The sequence below is a fragment of the Clytia hemisphaerica genome, unplaced genomic scaffold (assembly GCF_902728285.1).
Source record: "Clytia hemisphaerica strain Z4C2 unplaced genomic scaffold, Clytia hemisphaerica genome assembly, whole genome shotgun sequence".
Taxonomy (NCBI): domain Eukaryota; kingdom Metazoa; phylum Cnidaria; class Hydrozoa; order Leptothecata; family Clytiidae; genus Clytia; species Clytia hemisphaerica.
The window spans coordinates 179,513-205,031 of NW_027103657.1; the positions used below are offsets into that span (position 1 = coordinate 179,513).

The window sequence follows — 25,519 nt, forward strand, 5'->3', positions numbered from 1 at the left end:
AAGAATCGGGTGTTTTAGAGCCCGCGAAGCCTTGAAATGTTCTTAACTTGTTGTTATGGAACATCGAATCATAGAATTCAAAGCCCGAGTATTTCGCAAACCGGAACTATTTGTTTATGTTGATCAATCTGGGCGGGAAAGGGCGGAAAGCACATTTTCAGCATAACATAAGATCATTTTAATTAAAATATCACGTGACTGATGGAGAGGCTTTTAAACAAACGAAACAAAGAAAATTTAGATTATACTGAAAATGAGTAAACTGAAAAATCTGCGTTTTCTATTTTTGAGATAAATACTTTGATTTTTTGATCTTCGGATTTTGGTAAATTTTATTCGAAAAAAATGTTTTTGGATTGTTTTTTTAATGTTTTCATTTGAGTTTGTAAATGTGAATATATTGTTTTTGATTTATTAAAGGGACAGTCAGAAAAAAAGGCAAAACTCAAAGATTTCTTCAATGGTCCTTTAGCAAGAACTCAAGGTTCGAATTTCTGTGCTGTTTGAATAATACACGTTTTTTTTTATAAGAACGTCAAAAATTTTCGAAGCCTTCGGATGTTCTTAGTTTTTTGGATTTGGAGCCTAAAAATGTTCTTAAAATGTTCTTATTTTCAGCATTTTTTGAGCATTTTGATGTAATTTCTTAAGAAAATGCATGTTTTTAAGTCTCCAAAGCCCTATAATGTTCTTAGAATGTTCTTAAATTTTTGGGCCTCGAAGCCTTATGATCTTATATAGTTTGTTCTTATAAAAAAAAACGTGTAGTCAAAAGAGTCTCAACTTGAGCGTTGTGTGAAGTACCCAAGTACACCTTTTTTAACTTGATCTTATTTGTAGGGCAAACTTGAGCTTGATACCCAATTTGTTTTTCTTTGAACCTTAAATTGCCTGCGATATAGCAATTAGAGGTTCTGCCTTGTTTATAAATTTTCTTTTTCTTGGAGATTTGAGACTCGCTAAAATTGTTCTTATTAAATTTAAAATCGCCTTCTTTTCGTGTTTTCGGTTTTCCGAGTAAGACACTTTTTTTATAAGACCAATTTTATAAGAACAATGAGGCTCTAAATCGCCAAATGATAAGAACAGTTTAAGAACAATGCTGAGTCTGAAATTACTCAATCTCAATCAATTTAGGGTCAAAGTAGTACGAATTTAGTATAAAGCCTAAATACCTCAATTTCACCTTAATACCTCAATTTCACACTATAATAAGAACAAGAACAATTTAAGGCTCAAAGTGCCAAAAAATAAGAACGGTCGAGTCTGATCAAAATTCGACTGGTTCTTATAAAAAAGAATACAATTCGTACAAAAATGTTTACAAGGAGTACTTTAGAACATAGATAGGAGACCCGTCCTGTATTTTTATAATCTGATGTATACGGGACGGTATGACCTGTGAGGCAGATTTCTGCCTCAAAAAATTTACAGCAGGAAATTCGAATTTAGCGCTGCCCTCACTTACTAAAATAAAAAGCAAATCTCGGAAGTTGTGCTTTCTCTAAGAAAGTGTGACCAGTAAAAGAATAACAAAATTTGATTGGCTATGTTTTCAACCGTTATTAGGATCTGGGAAATTCAAACTCTCAGCCCAAACCACGCTATATATTTCACCATCAGTATATGAAATAAGAAATCATAGCATTGATCTCCAGGCTATTTAGAACCTCGGACGAAATCTTTGGATCGAAAGTTATTCTTTCTAGAACTCATTTGAAGAACTTGGAAATTCCAGATGGTATAAACATGTGCGATAAAAGTCGTGGTTGATTCATACTATTTTTAAAGACGATTTGATTGGCTAGTCAAGAAAATGACACATAGCCTCGTTTTGGTGTTACTACTTCAGTTCGTGGGTTATGGTAGGTCGAATATTTGTATTTTTTACCGATTTTCACTCGATTATCGCCTCTTATGTATCTAAGAACGAGGGCCCTCCTGCTGACAGACCAAGCCAGAAACCCTAGGCAGAAAAAAGAAATGGGTAAAAAATTACTCTGAATTTCCGTCATGGCAAAAGTTGGCACTAATTCGACTGCTGAATTTTGATGTTGCTGTGACCAGAGTCGACTAAGAGAGCTTCTGAGGTTACCATTTTGAAAGAAAATACCAACACTCCTCAATTTAGCGATACAGTTATTTTTCCCATTAAGTTCTTGTGTCTGAGATTACAGGTTCTAGAGGGTAGCTCGTTGATGTCGAAAACTTCTATTCTTTTCTGTTGTTTTTACTCCAACGGGTTACCCTTCTAAGACCAATAACTAGTCTCAGAAACTTATATGCAAAATCGTCTGCAAAGTCATGATTGGTCATTTTAAGCCGCGGTTACTCCTGCGCTGATAAATTTGGTTTTGATTCGTTAGAGGCTGTTCATATGGGTTGGCCAAGCTAGGTGAGGTGGGATGGATTTTCGAACGTTACGTCACTGTCTTTGACGAATCAAATGGCTAAAAATAGATCACGCGACGTTCGAAAATCTATTCCACCCCACCTAGCCGGGTCAGCCTGCCTCCTTAAGAGTAGCCCCTTAGTTGGACTTTGTGCTCCATCTGCTAAACGGCTCATCCCCTAAAACAGTTTTTCATTTTTTCCTTTCACAGCCTCGTCAACGGATACAGCTATGTCAGGTCAATGTCGGTCAGGACAGATCTACAAAGAGATGACCTTGAAAGGAGGTATCAATGCTGGTACATATAAAGATGTTGGAGGTGTCAAAACCATGGAAGAATGCCAAAAGAAATGTTGCGAATTCTCAGCTTGTGATTTGGCTTTTATGCTAGCTGGTGAGATTCTGAATTTTGTATTTTACGAAAAAGATTGAGTTACCCGGGGGGCACTTAGGCAAAATTGGGTACGGGGACGTGCCGCTGGTCAGGGTTTCTTTTTTTAGGATCTGAAGATATCTGACAGGATCTTAAGTTTACTAATTTTCAAGATGTTTATCTAACAGGGTCGACTTTTGGTAATTTTTGACAATTTTCAGGGTGAAAATGGGAAAATATTTCAATTTTTTTTTCTGAAAAAGCCCCAAACTTACCAGATATTTATATTATATCTGGCAGGGTCCAACTCCAGCAGTGAGTTACCCAGCCGAGTTGTTAGGCTTTTTTGTCAAATGTTGGTTGCATGAAATGTTTAAAAAATAATATCTTACTTCAATAAAACTCTCAACACTACTAAAAACCAAAACACCCACATTGATGATGACTCCCCGCCCGCCCGCCATCAGCCATTTTGTTTACAAATGAATCTAGAGTCAAATCACGCTTTTACTCAAAGTTTTTATGTGCTTGTTTCTGATTGGTTCGAATTTATTGACACTAATAAAGTAATTAAATTTGAGTTGTAAAGCAAGTAACATGGGAATAATATCACGTGAACTTTTTCGAGTAATCACATGTTTTGACTGCTATAATTTTGCAACCCGTGTATTTCGTTTTCTTATTCATTTATTTTGTTTTGTTTTCATAGGAAGTTGTTATTTGGTTGGTTGTAAAGACAAGAAACAATGCGTGATGCAACCTGCTAAAGAATCTTCATTTAAACCTGAGATTTCGTACGTGATGCGATGGAACAGCGAAGGTGTCAAACACTCAGGTAAGATTAATCTAGACGAGGCTCCTCTTTCGATAGCTGTCTACCCGAAGGTAGGGGAGGCGCCACTCTTTCTCCCTGGATTGCTCCACTTACCCTTGATCCTTCTCTTAATTGCTGAACATCAAGCAGATGCCTCTGTACCATTTTGGAAATCTTTGGTATGACCCGGCTGGGGGTTGAACTCACAGCCTTGCGCACCGTAGCTGGGTGCTCTACCACTGCACTACGGTCACTTGAATCCAGACGAAGGCTACCTTATCTTTGGATACGCTGAACACATCCACTCTGATATGTTTTTATAAATGGGTTGCTCCTGTCCAATAGCCGTCTTTGAGTTTTCGAGTTTTAGAAACTTCATTAATATCTACAACAGCAAAAGAAATTAGTGGTTTTATAAATAAAGGCAGTAAAAACCAAGCACTTTGAATAACATTTTGGGGTATTTTTCCATTTTTTGCTGAAAACGCCTTTTTAAGGTGTAAAAAAATAAAGGAACTCTGTAGACGCCTTTTTGTTCCCCTTGTTAGAGGTTCAATTTCAAAAGACCGATCTTAACACCCCCTTGAATAACTTTTAAATATGTAACATTACAAATTTATAAACCCCAGATAAAAAACGCAACATTAAAAGCCACGAAATACGACTTTTGCGAATTTTTGAAAACATATTTCGTCTAAAAAAAATCAAAGGCAAGGAAATTACTCCTGAGGATCAATTTGTTTCGACTACATCGGTTCTTTTAAGCATAATTTTTTTTCTTTGTATAGTATCATCTACTTCCAAAGAAGACCAATTCACTTGTCCCAAAATGAACGCCATTAATAAAGTCACGCTCAAGGGCGGTCTACAGGCGGGCGATTTCACTGATATCGGTCGCGTGGGGACGTTCGAAGAATGTTATAACACGTGCTGTCAGCAAGAGAAATGCGACCTGGCTTTCATGTTAGGACAAAACTGTTTCACTGTGACGTGTAAAGATAAGAAGCTCTGCGTAACAACACCTGCTCAACCGTCTATCTTCAATCCACAAATTGCATACGTCACTAAGAGGACGCTGGGCGGACAAAAATCTGGTAATACACTTATTTCGTTGGATAATTTCTTTCTGACTTGTCTAGATCCTGATCACTCGTGGGCGACAGTAAATCAGCACTTTTACCGTCCAGTCAGAACAGCAGAACTGCTCTATATCATTTCAGTCACTCCACCGTTCTCAAAAGTTAAAAAATATAAACTTGCTAATATCTTGTACTCGGCATTTTTATTTAAGGTTTTTCAGAATACTAAAAGAAGGATTTGAATCCAAGACAATATATTCTACTGAATATAATAGAATTATGAAGTCTCGAATCAAAAATAATTGATCAAAACTTTGTTGTTATTTTCAGACGACGTTTCTACAACATCCACGCAACCAAAGCCGCCCGCAGATTTGAAACCACCCACAACAACCGCCAGCCCACCAAAGACATGCCCGCACACAAAAATACTTGATAACATGACGTTAAAAGGGGGCGTAGATGCAGGGGCGTACAAAGACCATGGGAAAATTGAAAACATGGTTTTATGTCGGCGCATTTGTTGTGAAATGCCATCATGCCATTTAGCTTTTATGTTGGGAAAAACTTGTTTTTCAGTAAAATGCGCGAACGTTGATTCGTGTCGAGCTCAACCTGCTAAACCGTCCACTTACAGCCCAAAGGTAGTTGTAAGTAGTTGACTGGTTCTGTGTGACGTCATTTCCACCCCAATGATTTAACATAGCCCGAAGGGCTAGATCCGTGGCCTTTATTGAAAAGTAAAGCAGGTTTTGGTAGGATTTTCTACCAAAGAAATCACGCGACAACAAGCAATTTCACTGGTTTGAGAGATGCGAAATAGCGTTTGCCGCCTACTTTTTTTTATCTCGCGCTCCGAAAACGATTAAAATGCTAGATCCTATCCATCGGCACGAAATTTAAAAAGTCAGATTTTTGCTTCACTTTTTTTTGCTGGAGAAAGCTTAAAATTGCCTATGTAGCCCTTCTGGCATTACAGATCTGTGTTCCACCCACGATCAGACATTGTTCTACGAAATGGCAGAAATAATATGTACAGGATGATTTAGTAACATCATCATGGCTCCAATTCTTCAAATATTTCCCCTTTGAACCTGCGCATACTTTTTTGTTTGTTTTTGTTTTTTCCACATCGTTTTATTTCGCTGGAGCTTACCCTGGCGCAATCTTTGACAATGCAATACTGCACTGTAGGTTTTATTTCAAAATTAAAATAAAACTTACAACCCACTGCATTGCCTGGTGATTGCGCCAGCATGAAACACCGTATAGCAAGTGTAAGTTAGTTCTTTATTTCTCGATATTTAGCTCAAATGTTTTCAAATTTTCTTGAGCACTTTGTGATTCTATTTAATTCACTGTACATCATTTTCTCTACAGATTTCATATGTACGTAAAGTCAGCTCTAATGAATTCTTAGTGGATGCACCACTACAAAACATTATCACAACTACAACCATAACACCGCCCATTACCACATCACCTCCGCCCGTCGTCATGACAACTACAGCAACTAACACATTACAACCGCAGCCTGTGGTGCCACAAGCTGTTGCTACAAACGATATCAAACAAGGTATCCTATTAGTCTGAATCGCAAACCTCTATAGATATACTTCTTATATAGGTCTGCTTAATAGTGTACGGCATACCTTCTCGATGTGGTGGCTCTTATGGTGGCCGATTTGACTTTACCTCTTTTGGCGAGTTACGGAATTTCTATAAGAAAGTCTTTATACTAGAGGATAAGAAGAAGTCTAACATCCTATAAGGATCCTGGCAATTACCTTTCGACGCCCTTTAAGGTGTTATTTCTTGCCCCGTAGGGGATTGAGGACCGGTGTAAAAAGGGCTATAATTTTGCATTTCAAACAAAAAGGGGCGTTAATTGTTAAAAACATTAAATTTGATTAAATTTTTCAATGGCGGATAAAAGACCGGCGTAAAAGAGGTCGGCGTTAACTTAGGGCAAGCGTAAAAAGGGCCGATAAGGTATTACATAATTATTACGTGAGAAACTTTTCTCTGTTTTCTACCGTGGCTTGTTAGTGCCATGTGTAAACTACTTATACTTATAGGTTCTAAGTCAACTTACAAGCGCTAAGAAGTCGATTTAATAGGGCTAAGTTGTAAGTCAACTTATAAGTGATAAGTCGAAGACTTATAAGTACTAACTCGACTTATAAGTACTAAGTCGACTTATAAGTACTAAGTCGATTTAGAAGTACTAAGTCATAAGTCAACTCCGTAAGAAGCGGGCCTTTCATTGTTGTGTTTATAAAAGGGGTACATATTGATGTGCAAAGCAAGGGTGGGCATATAATGTTGTGTACGGCAATAATGGACATGTTTTGTGGCCGAGGTCATGATATGCAGTTAAAGAAAAAAAATGAGTGTAATGTAAAGCTCAAGAAAGTGTTGTGGTGGTGGTGTTTGGTTGCTGTGTAAGATCAATTCACAATATGCGACTTTTCGATTTTTAAATTTCACTAGATATATGCCAGATAGAGTCCCGCGCTTTTTGACTTAACACTCCTAAGTCGACTTAGCACTTCTAAGTTGACTTAGCACTACTAAGTTGACTTAGAACTACCAAGTTGACTTAGCACTACTAAGTCGACTTAGAACCCCTAAGTATAAGTAGTTTAAACATCGCACCAACAAGCCACGGTACTTTTCAATATCTAAATCGAATATAATAAATATCTTCTTTTAGATCAAGCACCAAAAGCAGCTTTAGCCGCACTTGAAAACATTGCTTCAGCGGGTGCTGCAATTCCTCAAACACCCGCTCCACCCTCGACGACGCTTTCCACCCAAACTACACCTCCCACTCCACCCACCGCTCCACCTACCACCATCACTACTGTTGCAGTTACAAACGACTTATTGAGCGCTCTTCAGAAAGCTGATGTTAAATCAACCACACCTTGTTCGCTGGGGAAAATGAGATATAACGTCACGTTAAAAGGTAATCTTTTTCAAACTCGTACCCAGTCCGTTAGCTCGTAGACTAGCAAACTAGTCTGTTAATTAACCATGTCAGAGGGCGGTAACATAAAGGTGGCGGGCGTTAATAAGAATAGGAGCTGCGTAGGAGAACGAGCAAAAGTTGGTGAGAGGCTGCTAATTAACAGCCCTTGCCGCCGACAAAGTTTCATCTTACGCTTACCTAACTCCTACGCTCACTTTTCCAGCATGAAACCGTTCTTACTCGACTGGCGTGCCAGTTTATTTAGCTCGCTTTTTGATGATTCGGATAGCACTCACACATTGTATCTCGTCTTTCAATAAAATAAAAAAGTAGCACAAGTGGCTCTGGGTAAGAGATAGAATATTTTTCAATGTAAGATTTTACTTAAGATTGCCATCCTATATGAAATGATGAAACTTTGAATATGAAATTTACCTAACTCATTTTCTTTACTACTAGTAAAGGGTATAATGATATTTTGTAGTTCGATCTTGGGAGAATTAAACCTGAGATCATCAGATTGTGAATGTTTTCTGTCCACCACGCTGAAGCTCGAAAGGGATGGGTGAAAACATAATAATCTGACGAATATCCAGTCTCTATTTCGTAAGGATTGTGCTCCTCTCAAAGGACTGGGAATGACAACAAAGTTGCGTAATTGTTTTTGAGAATAGGCCGCCGTATCAGGAAAATTTAGTTTTTGACTTCCGGCGCACAACAAGATTCTTGTTGTAGAATTTTCCACGGGAGGACTATTTTCTTCAGATGGTTAATTTTCAAGCGCCTTCAGAGGTTTACCGCGCGCGTAAGAAAATTATGATTTTTTTCTTGCCCTGGTAATATTCAATCATGTGCTAGCAAAGGGAGCATGAATTCTTTAAAGGATAACATGAACTTAAAGAAATGGTTGATTTTTCTCTTGCCCTGGCAACCCAAGATTAGATTTTCTACAGGTAGACGCTTTTCGTTATACAGGGTGTCCCGAAAAAAAGTATCGAGTCGTACCACTTCTATAGAAAGAAAGTTCTTTTTTGTGTTTCAGCAAATTTGCAATATTCGAAATCGTGGAACCACTGTCGAATGGGTGGTCAAAATTAAACTTTTTTTCGGGACAGGGATCTTTCTAAGAGAGAATATTAGACCTTGTCATAATCTACGATACGTGAAACGCTTACCTTGCTTTCAAAATATTGTTATGGTAATTGATTCACAGAGGAGTTCACATAAGAAGTTTATTCTATTTAAAAAGGAACACTTGAATCCTCAAGGGATATAATCACCTTGGTAATGGTTTTAAAGTTTTATATGAAAATCCCTTCACAGTGTGTCCCAAAAAATGTGGATGAATTTTTAGTTAAGTAAAATCCTCATATAATATATGCGAAGTTTTATCACTTGTATACTCAAATATCAATCTTACAGAACTATTCAATCTTCTTGGGAATCGAGTATTTATTGATTGAACAGCGAAATTTAATCTTATTCCAATTATTCTAAGCCCAGTGAAGATGCTTATTTTTGAGAGGACCCATATAAAGATTTGCCCGCTTTTTTGCGACACACTGATCATATTTATATCTCGAAATTTTCCATTTCCTTTTTAGGCGGTCGAAAATCTGGTGAATTCATCGAGCAGAAAGATGTTGCAACCATGGAACAATGTTCTGAAAAGTGTTGTAACGATCCCGACAAAAAATGTAGTCTGGCGTTCATGTTAGGAAAAGCGTGCTATTCAGTCAGGTGTGATAATGCGGATTTATGTCAGACGATCAATGCACCGCCTACCAAATTCAACCCAATTGTGCAATATGTGAGAGGTTTAGACGATTCGGCGAGTAATCAAGGTATCAAACTAAAAACAGATTTTATTTTTGACATAATCATTACTCTTGATGGTTTAAGACTTTTATTTACTATCATCGTCATCGAAAGGGTCACTGAAATTAATTTCTCATTGTTCCAAAAGATTATTTCGATGATTACCGATCGATTGAGGGGTCAATCTTTTAAATCATATTCTCAAACTCAAAATTTCGGATTTTTCATGTTTTAATGACGACATTGGACCCAAAATACCCGAAATTACACATACTTATTTTTGAAACTCATCATTTACTCGAGATATCGCATTTTAAAGTTTTTCCAAAATCTTTGGGTCCTTTTACCCCTAATGTCTTCAACGTTCAATTCGAAATTTTGGAATTTTTTGCGGTCAACGGGTACCTTAGGCCCGAAGGGTCCGAAAAATTCAAAAAACCGTATTATTTCCACGGGAAAGTAGGTTTTTAATACACTCTTCTCGAGATGCATAAATTTATTGCTGTCCTCGTTTTCAAACAGATTTCATTGCTATAAAATTACATATTCACAATGATAATCGTGTTGTTTACACCTCATGAGACATTTTGAATTTCAAGTACTTTTGTTTTAGAATTAATGTTTGCCTTTTGGGAACTTAAATTGGTTTAAATGTATAATTTCATATCAATGAAATCTGTTTGAAAACGAGGACAACAATAAATTTATGCATCTCGAGAAGAGTGTATTAGGCCATTTCACTTTCGCAAAGCGTAATGGGTAATCAGGACCACTGTGCACTAATGATCTACTATTGGTCCAAAGTTTTGAAAAATTTTGACGATTTTTGCGTCTAGCCAACAGGAAGTCGCTATCGGGGTGCAATCAGTCCTGATTACCCAGGATAGACTGTTAAATGGTCTATTTTGCGAAAGTGCAACGACTTCTCCAAAAAACCTGAATTTGAATTTATTTTACCGTTTTAAGCGGACGTAAGATTAGGAAAATGTTCCAATGAGCGTGGCCGTGACGATCGGAGATGCTGTCAAACGCTATAGCGTAACATGAATTTTTGATAGTCGTGATAGTCCTTATTAACGTGGTAGGGGTGGGAGGGGCTATATTATAGAACAAAAATGAATTTCCGATGCGAAAATGGTTTCACATTTAAATTTTATTTGCCTGCTGCACAGCAAATTTTTAAAATTTTTTTAAAAGATTTAAAAGCTAAGTTATGCTTACAACAAAGTATTTTGTTATAAAAAACGTCTGTATAATGTTTGTGTATGGTTTATTTCTAGCGCAACCAGAAGCATCCGCAGTTGTACAACAACCATCACCGACCACAACCACAACCACCACCACAACAACTACAACAGAAGATAAACCGATTTGTCGCACGCAACCTGTCGTACACGGAAAGTCTATCAAAGGTGGTAAAAAAGCAGGTAAGCCTTTAATGATTGCTCGATCCAGTAAAATTAAAAACCCCTTTGTCACAGACCCGCTGGGACCCCAGCCTTACTGGAAAATTTGGCAAAAATTTAGGCACCAGTGGAAAAATACCCTGGGATTTCAGTCCCCTGGGAAATTGCGCACCAAAACCATTGGAACCCCACTCTGGATTTTTAACCTTGGAACAATAGAATTTCTACCCCCGTTGAGATTTCGATGGGAATTTTTATTCCCACTGAGGAAAAATGTTCCACCGGAGCTGTGAGACAGGGGTATAATTCAGTAGTACTCAATTCATCTATGTAGTCCTGGAGAGTCTGATACTGAGAAACCATCAAGCAACCTCGTCCTTGTATCCCAAGCTTCATGATTGACGCCAGAGAATACCTCAGGCGCTATCTGGCGTTATTACCAGTCAGCGTTTAAAAGCAGATAATACGCAGGGAACGAGGTTGGTTGCCGGTTTCCCGCAATGAAAAGAATTATCTTTCCACTACCTTCTTGAAAAATATTTTATATTAGCTGTCAACATGAATTCTTTGCCTTTTCTTTTTAAGTATTCGCGGAATGAATTAAATGTCATGTCATTTGCCCACTTGACTAAAACAATAATGAAAGGCGGTTTGATTTCACAAAATTCCCCATTTAATAAGTTTTCTTAAATTGACTGATTGGTAGATTTTATTTTATCCCAACAAGTTTGATTTCATTTTTTCAAATTTTGGTGCAAGTTTTTGAGATTTTTGGACCCATTCCCATTTTAAAGGGTAGATTGGCAAAGAATAAAGATACGTAACAGACCCGGCGGAACAACCGTTAAAGTGGGGGAGGCTGAAGGCTCAAAATGGGATAAAATTTGTTAGGAATTTAAGAAAGAAATTTCAAAAGTGGAGGGGGTAAAGTCTCCCCAGTCTCCCCGCTTCCGCCGGGCTTGCGTAACTGGGTTATTTACTTACTAGGTAAATTCAAGATATTCAGAGCCATCAAAACACTGGATACTTGTATCGCCAAATGTTGCACATTGAAAGACCAATGCGACGTAGCTTACATGGAAGATGGCAATTGTTACAGTATACAGTGCTTCAAGAAATCTGCATGCACGGCCATACCGCTCCGTGATTCTGACGTTAATCCGGCGTTCGCTTACATGGATCATTTCTTAGAAAAAGTTGACGAAGAAGAATCAACTGCGGCCGCTGAAGTTGATATAACGACAGGTAATGATTTTGACGATTACTGGTCAACCTCGTCCCCGTGTATCCCAGGCTTTGTTTACCTTACAGAGTAAATTATCTGACGCTATCAGTAAGCGGGCGTGGGCCCTGGGACTTTGTAGTTTTGCCTGTAACATAGTGCTAATTCTTTCTACAATCATGGACAGAAATTATGAGATAAAAGCTTACTCCAAGCCCCCCTTTCCTCCTTACAATGTTCAAGGAATGGTGAGACTTCCGTACACAATGATCATTGTAAATGGGAGAGAGCGAGGAGTTTTTGTTTCATTTTTGATATGATTCCTCGTTTTTTTCTCTTTTTTCTCATTTTTGTCCATGATTCTACATGTGGTTGTTACATACCCTGGAGGTTTTGATAGAATTTTTTTTGATGGAAATATTGAAATGGGACTAAATAATATCCTTTTGTTTCCAATACAGAGCTGGATCAAACAGATGTCAACACTTGTAAAAACACTGAAGTTATACACGGTAAAACGCTCAAAGGCGGTATGAAAGCGGGCAAATTTCATCCGCTCGGTAAGAAAACAATGAGTAGTTGTGTCTCAAGCTGTTGTGATCGTCCAAACTGTGACATCGCATACATGATGAATGAGCGATGTTTTTCCGTGCAATGTTTGGACTCCAAACTATGTCAACCGTCTAACGAGCACGTGGAGAAAGGGAAAACAGTACAACTGGCGTACATGAATCGACCTGAAAGCGCTGATAAAAAACGAGGTATCAATAGTGATTTTCTTTCGAAATTATAATAACGCTTCATCAGAATTTGAAGTTGAACGTTTATAAGCATGGATACCAAGGCTCTTTATGAAAAATGTATCAATCATTACCCACACAGTTTTTTTTATAAAGGCTCAAATCTGATGCAAAACTTTTATTTAAGATCTTTTAAGAATAACAAAATCCATCTGAAAACGTTCAAATATTCTCAATGTATTTTGAGCTTGATTGTAAGGTTTATTCAAAATTTATACAAGTTCTGCTTCATTGAAAACTTACAAAAATTCCATTCTCTCTATTAGATTTCATGGTCGTTTATGTCATTGTTGGTATGGTCGTAATCCTATCAGTCATTGGCGGTTTAATATGGGCGGTTTTTGTGGTGAAGAGGCGTAAAAAGATTGACAACGCCAAACAACCTTTACTAACGCCCGAAGATGAAGAAGAAACTATTGATAATATTATGCACAAAAAACGTAAGTCGAGTATTAGTAAAAAACATTTTTTTAGCCAAGAGACTGACAGATCATATTCTACCAGCCCTAGGCTCTGCTTTCAAAATTTCATTATTGTAGTAATATCATAAGTAAGCTTTTTCAATATAATTTTCAAAAACGACCCCCTTTTCGGCCAAAACACTAACCTTTTGGTAAAATAGAGTCATCTGCCAAAATTAGTTATCACCAAAATAAAAATATAAAAAAACTAGCCGCATGTTTTCACCAAAATTAGTTCCCTTTAGGCGGAATTTGGCGTTGTCTAACTTTATAGTCTAAAACGAGTTTCAATTAAGGGGGTAGTCATATGAGATTTTGAAAATTGGTGAAAAATTCATCAATTTCGGGATTTAGGGCTTTTTAGGATCCTTTATCCTTCCTGAACATACCCTGAAAATTTCAAGGCCGTAGCATAAATATCTGCCGATATATTGGGTTTCTTATGAGCCCTGGTATACAATTTTCTCCTTAGCAACGGGAAATCGCATCCGTTGCTAGGGCCTCATTTCCGTATGGTTGCTCTAAACATAGCATCATGACATACCAAATGAAAGCTCTTTTTACGCCCTTTTTGGGCGTCTAAGTCAATACCGCCTTTTTTTCCCGGGATTTCTTAATATGACGTAATTAAAGATGGTAACCGAAGAAGTGGTATTTGCAAAAACATTCACATTTTGGGCGCAGTCAGCTGTGTTTTTGACATGGAAACTGAGCTTATGTATTGTTTTGGATTGAATTATGATATTATTGAATGTTTCATTTCATTTCTCACATCTGGGAAAGCTTTGGAAGCCTATGATTTGAGTGAAAGCAACAATTTGATTCTGCGAACTGATGTTTTCGAACAGTAAAACTTGTACACCGAAAAAAACTTTTCAAAGTGATGGATTATAGACTTTGAATAAAGTTTGAAGCAAGGAACCAAACACATTCAATGATGTATCCATTATGATTCTTAAGTCCAGTGGAAATCTAGTCTTTCATGAGTCATGGCGCCAGAGGCGATCCTGGAAAATTAAGTAAAACTATGCATGATTGACGTTCAACCTGAAGACACGTTTCCCTAAGATCAACACTGAAATTCAACTGTAAATGATATAAACAGATTTGAGAGAGCACAAGGATGATATATTTTGTTGGCAATATGTTTTTTTGATGAGAAAATGCACTTTTATTGACTTAAAGCCATGTTTACGCGTTGTACGCAGAGTTGACGCAAAATACCTGGAGATTCCCGGAGCACGTGGAAGGCCATTTTTTTCAAAAAACTTGGACTAATTTAGTATTTCCAGTACCTTTTCAACATTAAAAGTTATGTGTCAATCCATTTTGGTCAACCACAGCAAAAATTTTGTAAAACGGTCTATGTATCGCAGAAAAATTGAGAAAAACCTCTATTTTCAACTTTCTGCGCCGTTTTCTCAAAACAAGTTTTAGGGGGTTTTCGCGCACCTTGTCAGTCTTTTCTCAGGATTGAGAAAAGCTATTGACTTGAAATTTTCAGGGTAGTTTTCCATTATGGTAAGCCTCAGGATGAATGAAGCAGTTTTTCAAACAAATCATTTTTTGGCTTTTAAACTGAAAAAGTACAAATTTTAGGTTCCAGACCCCCTGGCTTGAAATTTTGAAAAATTTTTCCACTCATTCTGGAGACTTTCATAATACTGACCTTCACCAGAAAAAATTTTTTGAATAGCTTTCTTAGCTTTTCTTAAAAGGTTGACACAATATTTTTATAGCTTTTACCCCCTGGACGATATTACCCCCGTCTTTGCTATTTTTAGAATTTTTTTTTAATTTTTCATATCCTTTATAGTTGTGCTACAATTGTGGAAAGTTTCATTGAAAAATATTTACTACTTCACAAGATATAACAAAAAGTTTAAAAAATGACATTTCAAATTTCTCATATGACTACCCCCTTAAGAGGCACAAACGTGAAGATGGGAGTATTTTCAAGGGCAGTTGTTGTTCTATAATCCATCACTCCCTCCACGTTTCTACTACACTCATGAGCGGTTTCAATTCGAATGTTTTCTTCCATAATGGTGGAAGTTACAACGAAGTGATACGCGGTCTGTTATTATCCAAATTTGAAACTTATATGTAATGTGTAATTTGCGTCATCTTTATAATCATCAAAGTTTTAATTCCATCTTCATTTAATATTTTAGCTTCAAGATTAAAACGACAACCTTACAGACAGCCACGATTCTAAATGGAAATGTTGGATAACGTTTTTGGACAATTGTCGGTTGATGGACTCTCAGGATCGCTGAATATTCATAATTGATGGCTTTGTCACGAAAAAACTGGAGAGGGGCTCCTAGAGGCAAAGGGCCTTTTTGGACCTCCAAAATTCCACAAAAGTTGTACTACAGTCGAGCAGAATGTCGACATTATAAAATCAATGCAGTGTCTTAATTCGTGAGAATCTCTGAGAATGCAGACAGAGCTACAAACTTTAAAGAAGTACGAACAATATATTATGGGCTCTTCCAGAAAATTTTTGTACATGGGGGTGGAGGATATATTGGATATTTTGTCCGGGGGTAGTGAAAAATCTGCAAAATCTGCCTTGATTAGGGGGAAACTTGCTCTGTTTGGGGTTAATTTTGAATGTCCGGGGGGTAAATTTCCAAAAAAATGTTATATCCTCCACCCCCTCCCCCATATTCAATTTTATTTGGAAGAGCCCATTAGAGATTTAATTCCTTTTATTATACTGATATAACTGAATTACGCATCAATACATTTAGGCCTGATTTTTAGTCTACCTCCTAAAAGTCCGAATATAGCCTGCATGCCTCATGAATGTAGCCTGCATGTCCAGGCTAGGATGTTACTTTTTCACTTACTTTTTATCGTTTTTTGTATTGCCTGTTCTTCTTAAATAAACATTGCATCCAAAAACCAGAAACTAGCACATTCGTTCATTTTCAATTTAATGATTAAACTTAGGTAAATACAGTAAAAAATAAAGGCGGTCAATAATAGAAATTACTGTAGGCCAGGATGTAATTCCTTCAAACACTTGAAAATGTGACAGGAAATTACGCGAGGAAGAAATCACGTGTTGTTTTGAATGAATTTGACTTATTCTGTAGAAATAGGTTGTTTTTAGTTTGTAAATATTTCAAATTATATTAAACGCATAGAAAATTTATATTAAATTATGAAAATAAAACTAGCAGGTATCTAAAACTAAAATGATGTCCTCCAAGTAAAATCTCCGAGCAGATTCTGTTTACTTTTCAAGCTTACTTTCCTCACCAAACAGAAAGAACCACTCCTCTCTGGTGCGAAGCGAGTTGTGACACCATAAGAACACCCCTGTCTCGCTGATCAGGTGAGAATTTTTGATCAGTGGGGATAAAAAAAAGAAAAACCTAAAAACTTAAGTTCCAAATAAACGGGTGAGGGGGTTGGAAATTGTACTTCTGAAAACCCCAAAAATAAGGTAAATATAGGCCCCCGCTTGTTAATTTTTCGACAACCCCCCCCCCCCCGTTTATTGATTTGTAAGAAAATGTTCAGCTGTCAAAGAGAAGCAAGACCCCTTATTTTGCTCGAAAGTACAATTTCCAACCCGCCCGGCAATCAGGTCCCCCCATTTATTAAAATCTCGAAAATTCTCCAACCCCCCGTTTATTTGGAACCTAAGAGTACCAACGGGGAAGGATTTTTGATGCGTAGAAATTTCAAACTCCATCGTTTAAAGTTCAACAATCTATTAGGCTTTCGTAAAATAAAATTACCATGAATTCAGCTTTGAGTGGGTTTTTCAAACAGGAAAACACCCGTGTCACAGACCCACTAGGACCCCAGCCCCACTGGAATATTTGGCAAAGATTTCGTCCCCGGTGGGAAAATACCCTGGAATTTTAGCCCCACTGGGAAAATGACTTTGATTTCATCCACATTCGAAATTCAATGTTTGAAAATTGTACTCCAAAACCATCCCCACTGATGAAAAGGTTCCTATTTCATAGCAACCAAAAAATATGTGATTTCACAGAGAATGAGTGTAATTTTCTTCTTTTCTTCTTTATTGTGAATCTTTCTCTTCAAAAATTGTCCTTTATAAAAATCCTGTTATGTTTAAAAACAGTCTGAGTATAAAAAGTTCTTCCTAGCACTGTATATAGAAAAATATATACAAAAGTTTTAAGTGAATTATTCATATATTGTAAATCCCTAATCCTAAAATTCAACAAAGGTTGATCTACTTAGCATCAGCACCGACTAAAAAATGCACGCTACTTTAGGCCCCTTTCGCGAAAGTAAATGTCTTTAAAAATTCTAGGAAGGGCCATTCGCGAAAGTTTATGCTCGCGAAAAATTCTTGACAAAATAGAAAATCTTTAAAACTTCAAACTTTTGAATAAGATGTAACTTTTATGGCACTTTTTTTTAGCCTGCTGAAAGTTAAAGGACAAATGTTTCAAGCAAATACAAGAAGTATTTGTCCTTTTGAGCCATTTTTAATGTGAAAATTCTCAATTTTATAATGTCGACATCCCTCTTCTAATTTCGACACCCCTCTTTAAAGATAGGAACAATAGGAAGGTCGGAATCACTGATGGACTCATCGACTGATTGATAAGCAAAGAAAATTAGTTTCAACCAGCGATTCCGACCTTCCTATTATTCCTATCTCTAAAAAAGGGTGATGAAATTAGAAGAGGGATGTCGACATTACACCAACCTAGGGTAATGACTGAACTTTGGCATGCTTATTCTATTACTTGGATGAATATAAGTATCCTGGTTTTGACTTTTGGAGCCCCGGGACGAGTGTTTCATTGCTATTACAATTGGTCCTCTGAATACTTGGAATAATACTCTATCAAACTGAGGTCAATGCGCACATATATACGTGTTGGCACTTAATAGTAAGTCCTTCATAGTGATATCGTTGAAAATACTTTATGTTTGATAGGTACATTATGATAATAAACTACTTCCAAAGAAGTAAATAAACTGCTCTCCAAGCAAAGTATCGAATTATATGTGGGGGGCGTACGGTATTTCGGTATTTCGGAATTTCGGAAATCGACCCTGTATTTTTTTTACGGAATTTCGGAAATTTTAGCAAAATTATTCGGTATTTCGGAAATAGCAAATCCCGTACGCCCCCCCTTATATAGGCTTCTGCTCATCCTCTAGCGAAAAAGGTTTCTTATAGAGGCCAGGTCTGCGATTGAGACTACGAATTATACCGTCGTTTATCAAATCAACAAAAATCATATTTTTAAAACGTATTTCTTTAAACAGTCTTCTTCTTTTTGATGTAAGCAAAATAATAAAAATTACTAAACAAAACCAGCATAGAACCACCATACATGATTGAATAAATACAAAACCCATGATACAAATACCCTATAGTCGCGAAAACCAAGTCAAATAAAAATTGGACAATTTGAAAAATGGTTAGCGCTTTTTTCCATGAAACTTGCAGTGAAGGTGAGATAGCTGTTTTAGCATAATATGCATAAAGGGGGACGTGTACAAGTGAGTTGAGCCCGACTGGTACAGCTATGGGTGGGTAACATGTGTAAACAAATGCATAATTACCCAAAACAAGAATGGTGGAATGATGGAATACCTAAAAGTGGAAAGTGGGAGAATCTGTCATTAATCAAGTTCATCGGGGAACTAATAATTGAAATTAAAAAATAATCAAAATAATTTTATACAAGTTTTCTATCAAAATCTTCGATTTCAAAGAAATTTTCTGTGGTAAAATTTCGTTCGTTCTCGGTTCGAAGTTGTGATATAAATTGGGAAAGATTGACAAAATGGTGGATTCGGGGATACCCCTTTATAAACTGGATGAGGCATTTAAAGGGACATTAAAGTAGTAAAATGTAAACATTGCGCAAATCAAGTGTCATTTTAAGAGAACAATTAAAATCACGTGCCCAAAACAAACTTGTAAAACAATTAAAACAATCAAAATCAGCCATGTGTGTTTTATATATTTTATCTTGACATGTGACATTTGTTTTGATTTTGTATCCCGCTGCATACGGTTTGTTTACAAATTTCGTCAGTACTTTTATGTCCCTTTAAACCAAAATCAATTTATAGCAATGTCCCTTTCCAAGTTAAACTCTACTGATATAATTGATTGATGAAAAAAAGCATACCCTCCCTCCCACTTACATGTAAGAATGAAATTTGTCGATATTTATGTCGTAGAATCATGAAAACAGTGTCAAGCAATTCAACATTTTTTGAGATAGTGTAAATTGCCATGCCATATACAATGTATTGGTTCTCTTCGTATGCATAAAGATGACTTCCCAAAAAAGCTCCATAGAAGAGAAGAAATGTTGCAGCCAAACTCAACAATACACAGATGATGTTGTAAGGTATCATGATCTTAAAGAAAGAAGCAATACATGTTTTTTATAAGCAAGTGTCTGCCCCTCGATCAGGCTCGTGTATGCTGAAGTTCTCAAAGCATCCAGACATAGCTGACGCTTATCATATGCTTATGAATCATGCTTATAACTCACCCCGAGCCAAGTTTTTAGTGAAATTTCAGAAATTTTGTAAAAGTTGGTTCAGGTTTTGGAAGCAGTGGAATGTAGCTAGCCGTAGAATGTCTTTTTTTTTTACTTAACCTCTACCATATCTTTTTAAACAGATAAAAAATAGATAATTTGAAAAATATTTCAGGCTGACATAATATGCTTATGTTATGCGTAGGAATTCTGCAAATCTGAGCCTTCATATGCTTATAAGCGTTATGCTTATTAAAAAATAACATGTAACGGATTCAAGAACAAAAAATTGACCAAGACACTTTTCATCCAGTTATGGCCGTGTTTTTAATCAAAAGAAAAACAAAGATTAGCCGCAAAATTGGCCAAAAAACCGGCCCAAATGGAAAGTGGGGGGGGGGGGGGGGGTCGAAAATCAAACTCTAATTTTTGGCCCCATTGAAAATAGTCAGATAAGAAAATCCTCACTGCAAAATATTGTGCTTTTTTTCCATCCCCACTGAATAGTCTGGGCAGAAAACAATGGAATTCAAATCCCCAGCCATAAAAAAAACATGGGAATATCAATCCCAATCGAACTTTTGTCCGTTATTTTACCCCTACTGGCTGATAAAGAAGGGGATGTCATATTGCTTTTTAAAACCACCAAGTTGTACTTCTAGTTTGGAATAATCCCACGAGCATGACGAACTAGCCAAATCTCTTTTTAATTCAAAATTATCATAGCTACTTTTTAATTAGAGTCTACACGTTTTTTATAAGAACAAACTATATAAGAACATAAGGCTTCGATGGCCAAAATGTTAAGAACAAGTTAAAAACATTTTAAGGCTTTGTGAACTCTAAACAACCGATTTCTTAGGAAAATGGTAAAAATGGTCACAAATGGTGAAATTAAGAACATTTTAAGAAAGTTTTTAGGCTTAAAGCCCTAAAAGTTAAAGAACATCCAAAGGCTTCAAAAATTTTGAATGTTTTATAAAAAAACGTGTACTATTTCTTGTTTATTTTTTCCTTTTCTTTTGGGGAATTTTAACTAACAGAATAACAACTAGCAATAAGTAGTAACTAGTAACAAAATTAAACAGTTCCCAAATGAAAAAATCCTTACCATTTTCAAATTGTTCGCAACTGGAAGAATGCGCTTCCAAACTGGGATCAATAATATCATCAGGAGGTATCCAATGAATACAGGAAATGATTGAAGTTGAGACACATTCTCGAAGAACTTTGTCGCTTTCTCTGAATAAAACAAAAACATTTACAAGAATTAAAAAAAAGTTAAAGAATTACACAAATTATCCCTGGTATTCAAGGACAAAACTAAGTACACAACCAGGGTGTATTGATTTAATTATACCTAAATTTTTAAGGGTAACCAAAAAAAGAAATTAGGTATAAACTATGGACAATCTGGAGCAGCACAAACTTGTAAAATCTAAGCTAAGTACAATCAAGGACAACTTTGGATAGAGTTTTCTTAATCAAGTAAAATTCTAGTACATTTCAGTTTATCCCTGATATCCAGGGATTTTTGCTCCCAAGGTGTACTTTGTTTTGTTCTTGATTTGTCCAAAGGATAACCAAGGATTGTCCTTGATTTGATGTAGAAATCTTGCATGTGAATTTTCGTTTTAAATTCATTAGAGCATGAAATATACTACATATGAAGCTTCTGTCTGTAAAGGGCTGCCATCAACGTCCACTGAAGGCAATTTGCTTTTTAAAGACTTTAAAGACTTGGACCTGAGGCTCTCTTCCCACCTTCGGACCTTCTAAAGGGCCAAAATACTCTTGAAAAAAATATTTTTCGAGGCCCAAAATTACCCTGCCTCACCATATTTTCTTCACTTAGGAAATCATTGTAAAACAGTTAAATCCAGAAATTTAGCACTGCCTAAAAGTATATTTGGCGCTTTCACAAGTGTTTGTAATTGAACAAAATGAAACAATCTAGCTATTGTCCAAGGGTTCACTTCTTAATTTTTCTTCTATTTCTTCATCATCGCCAATACTCTGGAGAGTCTTCATTTATACCATAGAAAAGCTCATGAAACCTGCTTACTATATAGTTGTTTTGGAGAACACTACAGCTTATCAAATCACTAATTACCCCACAACAATTATTTAGAGACAAGATAATCTATCACGTTTTTATTATTAAAAATAACTCGGTTAGGTATTCGGAACTAGGGATTAGGGATTCGCAATTAGGGATTAGGGATTCAAACTTTGATTGAATTTTTCAAAATTTTTTATTAACTTACAACTTTCAAATAAAAGGAATATGGTAGAAAACATGTTTCAAGTTTCATTTCCACCAAAGATAATCGCTCTCCATCGCAGTGTTCGAGCTGTAAAAATGACAGACTGTCGAATTAGGGGTTCGCGAAATCGCCACCGAGTGAACAACTCTGACTTGTGTGGAGGAGAGCAGACTTCTGTTGAACTTTTAAATATTAACAAATTAACAAATCTCATGAAAATAATGGATAAGGAATGGAAAAACTTATAAATATTTTTAACCTTACAGCTAATAAAAAGCTATTTTTTATTTGACCAGGTCATTCTAGCGGCTAGAAAAATGTCTAGTTAGATCATTCTAGCATATACTTTTGATGTTTCAACAAAAGTTTCACATGTGATCATAAAAATAAAATTTTGTAGTTTTAGAAGGAACTTTTTCAAGCTTTAGTGTCAGGAAGAGCTGCAATCACTTTGATTATAATTTTGACTGAATTCTGACATCAAGATACTATGGTTTGAGATCATAATAGTCTCATTATCAAACAAGAACATATTTACCCCGTAGTCAAATCTTAATCTTGTGGTAATTATGGGACACTAAAGTTTGAGTTTAAAAAAGTGCTTATTTTTTATAAGAAAACTACAAACTTGATTTTCTAGCTTGATGGAATCATAACTACACTCTAAGTCTTTCAAAACCTGCAAAGGTTTGCATCTAATTTACTTCAGTTGGTCTAGATTGCTCTATACAAATATCACTGTTTGAAGTGTCCTGTTATTACTCCCAAATGGGGAAAAAGCTGGGGTAAAAATGGGACACTGTCACCAATTTTGTTGAAACTCCTTTAAATGATAGCACTTGGATTTGAAGTCATCAAGTGGATGCAAAACCCCAAATATCATGACCTTTTGGAAATATATATATCTGGATTTTTCAATAACATTTTATACCTGTCCCATATTTACCCCAAGGGTGTGGAGTGAGTTATATCGGATCGCCCAAAGTTACCTTCACTTTTTTATTTCATTTTCTTATCCACGGATCGCTGATGGTCACCCCACTGTGTTTCTGGGGGTTTTGTTGTTTGGAATTGATTAACTAACAGTTAGAGGGTTGCTAGTTACGGCTTGTCACTGTGCCGGGTGCATACTCGGCGCCTTGGGCCTCGCAGGGTTGCTAGTAACGGCTCGAATTTCAGTCAGGTTTAAAAAAGGGGTACTTTTACCCATATTATAATATCATTGCCCCCGTCTTTTGCCAGTTCGGTATAATATGTTATGAATTGCGTGGTTTTGCTATGCGACGATGGCTCAACAGATAAGGCGTTGGTATCCGAATCCGAAGGTCTTTCTTTGATGGTGGTTCAAACCCCGCATGGTGCGATGATGTGGTTGGTCAAAATATGATACAGGTATGAAAACTTAGTCAGAATTGAAAACTAAGTCTCAGAAACTCAGACAGTCAGAAAAAAGAAAGACTGGATCAGAGATAAGAAAATAAAATAAAAACATGAAGGTAACTTTGGGCGATCCGATATAACTTCTTCCCAAGGGTGAATAAAGAAGTAACTGACAGTTTTCTGGAGAATGTTTTCTGACAAAAAGAAGTAAATGACTGTTTTGCTTCTTTTTGTCAGAAAAAGGTATCACTTACTTCCTTTTGTCAGAAATATTCTTCAAAAAACTGGTCATTTACTTCTTTCTTCAATTTCTTTTGGTTGAGGTTTACTGACAAAACAAGGGTCTTGTTTTCCTCTGCAACAGTGAGCATTGTGAGAAAAGCAGTGATGCTAATCTTCAATGAGTAGAACAATAATCAGTCATTTGTTTTTTGATATATACTATCTGCATTCGATGCCAGCATTAAACGCGTTTGGTTGATTTTCTCAATTTGACTTCATGTGGGTTACTTCTTTTTGTCAGAAAGGGGCAGATGGGCTCTACTCTACAATTTTTGTTTTCATTTAACTTTAATTTTAATGATACCAGACAGTTACATCAATATGCCTTCTTATCTGTCTTTAAAAATATAAATAAAAGTAATCACGGAAAAGGACGCAAAAAAAAAGACATAAGTGTGAGAACAGAGTAATCAAACTCGTTAGAAAAAATACCATTAGAAGTCATAAAAAATCAACCTGAATAAATGCAATCGAAATTCCAGAGAACTTCATAATTCCCCAAACAACATTACATTACAACGAATGTAAATACACAGAGAGTACGTCAAACTCCCATCACATAAATTTTATAATTAAGTCAGAGTAGACTGCGCTCGTCACCGAAGAGGTTTATTTGGAAAGGGTAATTATATTTTATTGTTTATTTTACCTACCCCAAATATTTAAGAGGCTGAGTTTTGAACGAATCGTCAAGTTGAAACGAAGGATAAATGTATCAAGGTCTGTTTTATTTACCCCTGGTGACTTAACAAAAGAGACTTAACTCGATGTTACAATCCAATTATTGAAAGTTTGTCTCGGCCTTTTTATAATGAGCGAGACATACGTTCCCTGATTACGCAATTTTCATATTGACATTTTCGAGGCATTTTGATGTAACTGCCAGACAGGTCATTCTTTGAGGGCTATGCATGTTTGCCTCCACTGATGCAAGTTACCCGACTTCACTGTAATAAATCGTGTGTAGAGTCAAGGTCATACTTTTTGATGAATAAAATATCAAAAGATCGGATCTTGAGGATAAATACTTTTTCAGAGTAATGCCCAAATAAGTCAAAATCGTCCCGCAATTACCCCAGATGACTATATCTAGTCTACCATATTCCTTTTATTTGAAAGTCGTAAGTTAATTAGATTTTTTGAAAAATTCATTCAAAGTTTGAATCCCTACTTTTAGCTAGCCTGCCTGCCAGCAATCGGGAGAAAAAATTGGTACAAACTGGATTTTGGGCTCAATTCAAATGAAAGTCTGCTAAAGCTACTGGCTGCATTGTAATTGCGAAAAAATAGGGCTGTAGGGTTGGTTGGGTGACGGCTACCAGCTTTTTTATACCCAGAAAACTTTGACCCCCCCCTGAACCTGTCCTATCAATAATCTATTCTTACCAGGTAAAGTTGTCATTATAAACAAGATTGTTGGCTGCTTCACTTCTTGCTTGTTGACAGAATGCTGTGTGACTGTGTGAGAGTCCAAAACTGTTGTTTATTTTCTTCAGTCTACAAAGACTTTAGGTGTTTGGCAAGATTTTTGCAAAAGAAGTCAAATCTGATAAAATGTGGACTTTGTCACTTTCGATTTTCAACAAAGATACCTACCGGTAGAAACTTTTATTCACTATGGCACGATCAGCGATATAGTTTTCTCTTCAAATATTGAGAGATTTCCTCGCCTAGCGTGTTACGCGCTCTGGAATGGCGCGGACGCTGATAAAAGAAGAAAACTAGACAGGTAGAGCCAA

At 36.4% G+C, this 25,519-nt stretch overlaps 2 protein-coding genes across 3 annotated transcripts; one reads left to right on the plus strand and one right to left on the minus strand.

Moving 5' to 3' along the window:
- Positions 1-1,709: 1,709 nt before the first annotated feature.
- On the plus strand, positions 1,710-16,183 carry LOC136803195 (uncharacterized). Of its 2 annotated transcripts, none has more exons than XM_067059930.1 (13): positions 1,710-1,865; positions 2,604-2,786; positions 3,475-3,600; positions 4,368-4,673; positions 4,989-5,302; positions 6,039-6,234; positions 7,375-7,629; positions 9,237-9,476; positions 10,731-10,877; positions 11,844-12,101; positions 12,540-12,839; positions 13,145-13,318; positions 15,514-16,183. In XM_067059930.1, the coding sequence occupies exons 1-13, from the start codon at positions 1,817-1,819 to the stop codon at positions 15,555-15,557; spliced, it is 2,592 nt and encodes an 863-aa protein (XP_066916031.1). In that variant the 5' UTR covers positions 1,710-1,816; the 3' UTR covers positions 15,558-16,183. The 2 variants fall into 2 exon arrangements, with proteins under 2 accessions (XP_066916031.1, XP_066916030.1); XM_067059929.1 differs by having other exon boundaries at positions 1,733-1,865; positions 4,989-5,308; positions 15,514-15,633.
- Positions 16,184-18,588: 2,405 nt separating this feature from the next.
- Positions 18,589-25,336, minus strand: LOC136803207 (very long chain fatty acid elongase 4-like). Its single transcript, XM_067059940.1, has 4 exons — positions 25,167-25,336; positions 20,963-21,093; positions 19,508-19,726; positions 18,589-18,947 (listed from the first exon to the last, which is right to left on the minus strand). The coding sequence occupies exons 1-4, from the start codon at positions 25,180-25,182 to the stop codon at positions 18,609-18,611; spliced, it is 705 nt and encodes a 234-aa protein (XP_066916041.1). The 5' UTR covers positions 25,183-25,336; the 3' UTR covers positions 18,589-18,608.
- Between the last annotated feature and the right edge of the window lie 183 nt (positions 25,337-25,519).